The sequence below is a fragment of the Alosa sapidissima genome, chromosome 3 (assembly GCF_018492685.1).
Source record: "Alosa sapidissima isolate fAloSap1 chromosome 3, fAloSap1.pri, whole genome shotgun sequence".
NCBI classification, from domain to species: Eukaryota; Metazoa; Chordata; class Actinopteri; order Clupeiformes; family Clupeidae; genus Alosa; species Alosa sapidissima.
Window position 1 is genome coordinate 19,405,811 of NC_055959.1, and position 9,531 is coordinate 19,415,341.

Genomic DNA, 9,531 nt, shown 5'->3' on the forward strand with positions numbered 1-9,531 from the left:
GTACTGCCTTAGTATGATTCACAGACTGCTTGGCAGGACATCCCAGAACATAATCATAATGCCACAGCAGAGTACTGAGGACAAGAGACTTGCACCACCCTGCAGGACAGTAAGCCAGGACTAAGTGAATGTATCCAAAGCACTTTCATTAAAAAATACAGGACAGTCAGTACCATGGACAGCAACGCATCCAGACATTATAAGTTGAGATGCCATGGAAAATATCTCTTCTTCAATCTGATTATCTTAAAATATAGCTTAGTGTTCATATTACTTTATCTGTCATCTAGGTCCATTTTCTCTCTCTCTCTCTCTTTCTCACTCTCTCTCTCTAAAAATATCTCTCTTGATCCCTCTATTCTGCTCTACTGTCCCATAGGAACAAGCGGGCATCTGCTCAGACAGCCATCCATCTCTGAAGCTCAAGCCTTTGGAAGCTAATCTCATGGAAGATCAGCTGGGACGCTGTTTTTTTTTCAGTTAGTTTGTGGTTAATTGCCAAGCCTAAAATATTTCCATAATCTAATGGAAGATGTACCTTTTACAATACAGTTGTTCTGATTGCTTAGGGACTATTTTTTGAACACTTCTAATTCTATAAAAACTTGTTTTTTTATGTTAAAACAGCTCATATAACCATAAACATAAACATAATTAATATACCTTTTTAATTACTAATTTATTCTTCAAAGTTGAGCTGGCTCTTGAGCATACAAAATGTAATTACTGATGAATCCTTTTATAAAATCCTTTTATATGACAATAAACTTGAACTTGAAAAAAAAAAAAAAAGCTTGAATAACTATCATGTGAATAAGCACACAAAGCACCAACTACACATCGATAGTATAATGACACTTATGGCTTTTGCTTTCTCTGTGTTTAAAAAGACAAACAAACATATCACAGCATGAATTATATTAATTACTCCCCAAATGTAACTGTTACTACCAAAAGGCAATACCTCCAGTAAGCACCTATACAAGTTAAATACTTACACTGAACTACAACTTGTCAATTTTCATTGAAATAGACCTATAGTAAGCATCTGGACTTTTGCTTTAGCTTTTGTATTGCCTTCTTCGCCAAACAGCTGATACAGTACTCTCTGTATCAGCTCTGATAATGTGCCTTTGGCCTCTTGGATTCAGCAACACAGAACAGATGTGGTAGGCTATGTCTTATGGATAATGAATGATTGCTGTGTGAAGAATTGTGCAAAGGAGTTTCACGCAAATACATTACAATTTCATCATTTTGCAAGCAATATCTATCAGCTATGAATAGCTTTCCATTTGATCAACACAGTTATGTAATCCAATAGTGTTTGGAATCTTTCTAATGGAAGCTATGTTACTATAATAATTTCAGAAATTCTGCTTCAAGAATCACTGTTAGTGTTTAATCATTCAGAAAACAATTGTCAATGTCTTACAGCATTTTTTACATTACATTACATTACATTTTTGGCCAAAGCGACTTTACTAAAAGAAAATTGTAATGTTGGAAAGAGGCTTGGTTAAACCTTGGTTAAAACTAGATTCATTCACTTTGTGAAAAGAGTATGGAGACTCATGATTGGGAAACGTTTCCAACATGAAATCATTGGTCCAGTCCTACCAATCACATTAAGCAGGGATTCCTTACTTCTTAGCATTCTTCGCCTAAACTTTACAAACTGACAATAAACAGCATTGGCAGTCATGAAACAATATGTAGGCCTATCTTTGTTGTAAATACATTTACACATTTTTCAGACTGCAATTTTTAAGGTTTGCAGTCGTTGCTACTATTTACCACAGCCACTTTTGATTTCAAAACTAAGGCATCATTCCTTCTCCTTGCTGATTGGCTGGTCTTTTTCAGACCTGATGGAAACGTTAGTGAATTATGGTGTTCCAGCTATCTCTCTGAAAGGAGATCTAGGTGAGCGTGGCAGGCTATCTGTATTTCAGAGTTGACAGAAGTATTAAAGTAATTGAGAAAACTCTACAAACTGAATGTCTAGCAGTGAATGCTTTCAGTTTGGCAAGCTTGGTGAATAGATTGGCTACAAGTGTTAATAGTTTCAGAAAAAGCATTCAGAAAAACAACTGTATTACCCCTTTTTCCAAATTGTCTCCCCTCACTTTTGAATACTCCTTTTTGTTTGCAATAGTGTTGTAATCTGGACTTTCAAATAACGATCTTACCCAATCAACAAAGATAAAAGCATTGACACATCTGCTTTCAACCCAGACATAGTATAAGAAAGTGACAACAATCCTATTGTCAGTTGTTAAAGCAGACCCACTAAACGCAATGTTGGAAATAAGTCTGAATTGCAGCCCACCTTTCAGGCCAGTCTGAACAGGACATGAGGGACAGCTTCTGTTTTGTATGCAAAATATGGCTCTTTTATTGCAGGGAAACCATCCACGCAACATGCAATGTGTGCCTCTCTCCACATCAATGAGTCACAGACCCTCCATAAACGATGCTCTACCTTCCCTGGACATTTATTGGAGTAGAGAAAACTACTGTGTTAAAGCCAGCAAGAGAGAGCGTGCCCCAGACTTTAAATTAGCCTTCCAAGGAAGCCAGACACACTTTTATCTGCCCTAACAGTGCTATTAATGCAAGGAGAACGACCAAGGGTGGAAGAAAATCAATATAGGTTCTATGAGATTTCCAAGACCATCAGTGCTGCAATTTGAGATAGGTCCATCAGAGTGTGTGCTGTATATTTGTGTTATATATTGTGTTATATATTTGTGGTATATTTGTGTTGTGTTTGTGTGTATGTGTGTGTGTCAGTGTGTGTATGAGTGTGTGTGTGTGTGTGTGTGTTGGAGAGGGACAAACTGTGTGGATATTTACTAACAGCATATGTGATTATATTGCATGTGTTAGTGTGTTATATTGCATATGTGTTATATTGCATCTTATCAGTGTGCACATGTTTTGAGTGTCTGTGTGAGTGTGTGTGGAAGTGTTTGTGTACGTGTGAGCCTGCATGCTGTTAGTGACTGTGTGAGAGAGAGAGTAGCATGGATGTCAGGTTTTTACTCTCCGTGATCTGTGCCTGAGTGCCTGTTTGCCACCCTGGCTTCGGTCGAGGATGAGGTCACTAAAGCGTGGGCTGGCTGGACCATATGTTACATAAAAAAACAGTGTGAAAGAACTAATCCTAGAGCGCACAACATTACACAACTGCGACCAAGACTTGCTTCTGTCAATCATGCAAGACAGTTTTATTTTACTTCTGGACTATCCACAAAAGGCAATAATGACAAAAATAAAAGAAAGAGGAATTTACATGATTTTTTGAAAATATTGTGTTTGCTTTATTTATTTGTTTCATGTGTTTTCACCTGAACTGTGTGTTTGGACTTAATATTCCAGAACTTGACCCAAAGCCCAGCCAAAAAACGCTGGTCCAGGCTAAGCTCCGATGTAATAACTCAGAGGATTTACATCCTTCCAATATTTGCAGAGGTTTTATCTGTAGTTTTTCTCTTTGACCTAGCTTATTTGTGCATGTAGTATCAGTCATGTATGGTAGCCTATTATATATATTATTATATATGTGGACACTATGTGCATATGTGTGGTGGGGGCTTATTGGGAATTATCCCACTGGCAGTGCATGTGTACATGATTGATTAGTTTGAGTATAGCCTATCGACTCATTTCAGTGATTGCATTGTCTCATCATAGCCTCTGTTCCTGTGTGTAAGTAAAATAGAAAGGTTCTTGAGTTATGAGTGACAGCTAAGGCTAAAGACTGTTTTTATACACTTATATGTGGTAATTTAAGTGACCGAATGCGTAGGCCTACTATATCAGATGCTATGGTAGAGCATTTTGACGTTCGTGCTCGTCATCATGTATTTGTCACATAGGCTAGGACAGAGCTCCTGGCAGGCAGTGGGTGGTACTTGGGTGACAAATTTGCCAATGGAGGAGGGGCTTGTGGGGACGTAAGAGTTAAATGTCATCCTCGGCTTTTTGTTGAACTGGGAGCATCAGTGGTCCGTTAACGAAAGAAATAAACGACGTAAAGCGTTAAAAAATAGGAAATACGGCCATTTTCCAGTTCGACCACGGAGTTCTAGACTGCTTATAAACCAACGCTGGTTTGTTGTAAGAAGAGAAGAGGACCGATTCACAGACAATTCATCACCAGTGGCGCGCGGCTCCGTTGTAAGCAAGAAGATGTAGCTACTACGACAAGCTATTATGTTTTTACGGTTTCGTTTTCACTTTAAATCTTTAATAACGTAGTCTACATCAACTGTTTTCTAATTATATTAAGGGATAGGCTAGTCTATAAGGCGTTGTCCGATTGCATTTGTGAACTGTAGGATCCTACATATTTGGAAGAAGTGTTAAGAACATAAACGCGTTGCTCAGTTTGTATCGCACGAGTGCATTAGTTCGTAGCCTATAAAACCTGGATTTTTAGTGAACTCTAAACCGGACTGTCAAATGCGATCTCTCCGGAAACGGGCAGTGACTGGACATGGATGATTATCGGCTTTGTGAATGAGACAGTGATTTCTACAAAGTCCCTCAATCAACCGAGCCACCGAAGATGTCTCTTGCCGTTCATTCAGTACTACTCTTCTGTGGGGAAGGCTCTGATGGGACGAGCAAATAGGAACACATTTCTTGCTTAACATTTTGACACACTGGCTGCGGAATCTTGGCCAATCTCGTAGCTTACGCTGCTGCTTTCTCAGTGAACCGCTGGTGAACTGCTACGAGCGGTGAATGCTGCAGAGCGCTCCCTGACCATCCTCTGGTACGAAGCCTGAATAAGGAAGGACCCGGAAGACCACCCAGCACCAGCGATGGATGACTCGGGGATTATTCGCCGACGGCGGCTTCAGGTGAGAAGACTGACACTGACATCTTTTAGACAAGTGACACTGATATGACATTCGTGTTTATCATGATCTGGCTAGTCCCTTTGTCATTTCGATGTTTACGTGACATAGCTGTGCGCATATTCAAGGAAACTCAAACACACAACGACAGTGACAACTAGTAGGCTAGGCTACGTTCAGTATACATTTGATTTTGTCCAATCAAACTTAATTATTTACAAATGCCTCTGAGGCCTCCTCACTATTTAAGCCTCCTCATAGATGCCATTGCCAACTTCCATTCATGTGCCATGCTGGGGTGTGCCTAGGTGTCCCCCGAGTTGTTCACAGCTGTAGGTTGTAAATAAAGACCAACCCGTGAGCTCCATAGCAGAACTCTAAGACAGCCAACCACACCAGGGCAGATATTTAGCTGTGAATTCAGAACACAGTCTATGTGCTAACAGGGTTGATTTTGAAGTGAATATTCGCATGCCCCTGCAGCAGAGGGCATGATGTTTTAATGACGTATATCAGGACTACCAACCCCCTGTTGGTACCACCTTTAATGGGTGGCATTAAGAAATCCAGATGAATTCTACAAAAGTGAAGGTGTATTTGTACCCTACATTCTTGCATACAAAGTGGACATGTTTGTTGTGTTGTGTTGTTTGGTGGTGCAATGGTCGATAGTAATGCAGAGAAGCAGGATGTGAGCGGATTATTGCACCAGGGACAGGCTCAGGGGATGTAATATATTGCCCGTTGCCCGTTGCCCGTTGGCAGAATAATGGCCATGTAACGGTTGTGTGTATCCCCTGGGGTGTTCCCTGTCTCTTTCTCTTTCACACACAGACACAGACATAGACACACACACAGACACACACACACACACACACACACACATGACACACACACACACACACACACACACACACACACACACACACACACACACTACATGCCTCTTAACACTCCAGCCGAGTCCCTGTGTCTGTCTGTGCCATATGGTGGAACGCCCAGTCCCCTGGGAGAACGGGGCAAAGGTCATTCCCATGGTGCACAGCTTCAATTCTTCTCTGACAGGAGGACACGTTGGGGCTCTCTTATTCCCCCTCTGCTAATTTAACCCTCACACACATGTGTCTCTAAAAGGACACATTTGGCAGAACTACAAACTAAAGGGACACTGAGCTGAAATGAAACTGCCATCCCAGTATGATACTGCAGTGAGCTGTGTGTGCTTCACACCCTCTGCGAGGATTAGGTGGGACAAGGTGACGATAAGTCAGTCACAGGACTTTTCTGATGACTAGGCGCTTTATTTATGGCAGAAAGACTAGCACTTTTAAGGTGGACGCTGTCTGAGGGCTTCAGGGTTAGCTCATATTTTCCCTGTCATCCTCATAAAGAAATGGGTCTGGTGGAGGGATTTGCGGAGGTGGTGGTGGTGAGGTTGGGAGCGGGCGGGTGCAGTATGGGCAGGGTGCCCAGCTAATACTCTTTCATCGCAGCACTGGTCATTTTTCCCCCCAGACAGGCTGGTCTGAGGACATGACGTCTGGTGGCCATTTATAGGCGCAGGGATGCTTGTGTCTCAGGAGGACGTGTGGCCACGTCTGGCGTTAGTATCACTCTTTCTCCCGGCCCCATCTCTTCATCTTTCTCTCCCACTCTCTTTCCCCCGGCCCCATCTTTTCATCTCTCTCTCCCAGTCTCTTTCTCCCGGCCCCATCTTTTCATCTTTTTTTCTTTTTCTTTGTCTGTTTCTCAGTGGTTCTCCATTTTCACAAGCCTCTCTCAGCATCTCTCCAATCAGTGTATTATTAATCTCTAATCTCTCACCCTGTACCTCTCTTTCCTCTTTTTGGTATCTTTGTTTCTTTCTCTGTATTTTTCTCTCACCATCTCTCTCTACATCTTCTCTCTCCCCCTCTCTTTCTCTCAAGACCACTGCCTTTCCATCTAATTACAGAGAGAGACTGAAAGAAAGAGAGAGAACAACCGAGCCAGGGAGAGAGAGAGAGAGAGAGAGAGAGAGAGAGAGAGAGATGCTGTGATGCTGTTGCCAAGAAGTTGCCAAAAGGGATGCCAGGCTGAGTGCTCCCATGCTGAGTACACAGCTTTCAACACAGATCTCCTCTCTGCCTGGACACACTCCACACCATCACACAGGCGCTCGGCAGACGCTCACAAGCTTTACGTCATGCGCTCACCCCATCAAATGGGAAAGATTTTAATTTGGGTTATTTATTTTAATGTCCCTCCTGTTCTTCTGCTTCTATTCTTCGTTTCTTGTATCAACACTTGAATGGTTTCACATAAATGACTCTTGTCATTCCGAGTATACAGACAATCATTATTAGCAGTGATGTTTGTACAGTGTCAAACAGCCCATGTATTATGCGACTGGAACCCCTGTTTCACTCCTGCACCGGTTTGCGGACTGGGTGGTGGACCGGTCACCACAGCACCGGATCTCACTGTTTTTGTTATCTGTTTTTGTTATCTTTTTCAGAGTCACTCTGCCAAAGTCCAATGCAGGCACGTTTTAGCGTTAATGCGAGAGCCTAAGGATGAATTGTGTTTATGCAGCTTACTCATAGTCAAATGCCAGGACAACAACTCTGACTGAAAGCCCAGCACTGCTTTTAGGCCCACAACGTAGTTTAGCACAGCACAGCACAGCACTCCTCACTAATGAGGTGAAGGCACACAAACACCACTGCGTTGACACTGAAGCAGAAACATCTTGGCAGATCTGTGCCATCTACGGTAGGTGGGTGAGTCAGTGACAAACGGCAAGATGGCCCTTCTAGCTGATCTCACACGGAGAGAGAGAGAGAGAGAGAGAGAGAGAGAGAAGCCAACAGGACAGAACAGCAACCCCCCACGGTAGTAAATAAACCCGCTAACACCGGCAAAAGTATCTCCCTAAACAGGATTACCAAGTTATCTGGATAGCTGGGCATGATCAAACACAACATGGTGTCGATTAACAGCCAGGTATTATCTCACACAGAAACTAGTATTGCTTTGTGGAATGCTCTGCTGCTGTGATAGGGATCTGACATCCAAGTTATTATGACAGTTAATATGACGTAGTGTAGATTCTAGAATGAACCCATTCAACCCTGCAACACGAGAACAGACACAGTTTGGCCACAGCAGCCATCTTGGAAGCGTCTCACAGCAATGCTGTGGAAAAGCAAAAGGAGACTGGAGTTGCACTTGACTGATCTGTAATCAGTAGCCCGTGTGTGGCTTTGATTGAGCTCCATCTGTCAGTCAGGAGAGCCAGAGAAAGAGAGGGGGGAGAAAGAAAGAAAGAAAGAAAGAATGAAAGAGAGATAATGACAGAGAGGGGAGAAAGAACGGGAAGAAAATTGAAGGAGAGAGAGGAGGGAGGGGAGAAACTCAATTAAAAATCTAAAATTAAATAGTATCCTGGAGTCTCTGAGTCAGAGCACGCAGTGGAAAACTAGCAGACACATCCATCACCGTGCAGCGCAGGACTAATGGGTGGGGTCTTAGCGCCACATCAGAGCTGTTTACACAAACACTTTAGAAAACAGCTGTTCTGTCAGATCAAACAGTAATGAACACATGATTGATCTGGAATAAAACGCAAACAAACACACAAACAAAACATTGCAGCTTAATCCTTTTGACAAATCCGGCACAATGTGCTTTTCTCTCAGTCCCTGTCCTCTACGCAAGGTGCTGAATCACTCCTGCTCTCCTCTGCACTGCTGCTAGGGCTGGTACGGATGCTACTGCACCTCTGGTCACCACTGGCTAGTTCTCCTCAGTCTATCTCATTACCATACACATTATTTCCTGCTGTTAGAAGAGCTATTGTTTTTGTGCAGTGCTCCTGATGATGTCCTTGTGTGCAGTCTGGTCCACCTTGCCTGTGTCCACTGCCTTTTTGTTTGGATGACCCCAGGATCAATCAGTACATATGTGTGAGCAGCTGAACCATGATCAATAGATTCATCATGACAAAGGGAGACATGCTGTGTCCTAGTAGAAGCAAGCTCTTGTTTGACAGTGGAACAACACACTGCCCTAACGAGTGCGCTAGCACTGCAAAGTCATCGCAGTGCATATTCCTTTTTTTTTGGGAGGATGAGGTTAAAATATGTGAGTGACTATTAATAGAAAAGGTATCACAGCAAACTGGGTCTGTGTTCCACATAGGAGATGTTGCAGCTGCATGTAGCCCAGACAAAGTGGACACTGTCTAGCAGTCCTCTTGCTCGCTTTATGATATCATATATGATATGTGTCTGATGAGGTTAACTCAGCAGTAACATTGATGGTCAGTAATTACTAAGTTTGACTGAGTCTCTTTCACATTGACAATTTCAGTTGTGGCAGAAATAGTTAATTATTATAATTATTAATGAATTACTAATTACTCTAGTGAGTGGCAGACAAGCTAGAGTAAAGTGTAGCATATGTCTATCTGTAGCAGAACCAGAGAGAGAGAGTCTGAATATATACTCACACAGACAGTTAAGAATATTTTTCTGCTTATACATTTATGTCAGAGCCATGAGGCCCTAGACAGTCCCAGACAGAGAAACAGACACAATGGCCTTGTGAAGAGGTGTTATGCGGATACCTGATGTTCTACAGCCAATGGCCTTGTGAAGAGGTGTTATGCGGACCTGAT

At 42.4% G+C, this 9,531-nt stretch overlaps 1 protein-coding gene across 2 annotated transcripts in view; it reads left to right on the forward strand.

Moving 5' to 3' along the window:
* The first annotated feature begins 3,972 nt into the window (after positions 1-3,972).
* Positions 3,973-9,531, forward strand: part of LOC121704584 (microtubule-associated serine/threonine-protein kinase 1-like) — a 40,972-nt gene continuing 35,413 nt past the window's right edge. For both annotated transcript variants that reach the window (XM_042084914.1, XM_042084915.1), the window contains exon 1: positions 3,973-4,874. In XM_042084914.1, coding sequence (XP_041940848.1) covers positions 4,836-4,874 — 39 coding nt within the window. In that variant the 5' untranslated portion in view covers positions 3,973-4,835. The remainder of the gene's footprint in view (positions 4,875-9,531) is intronic.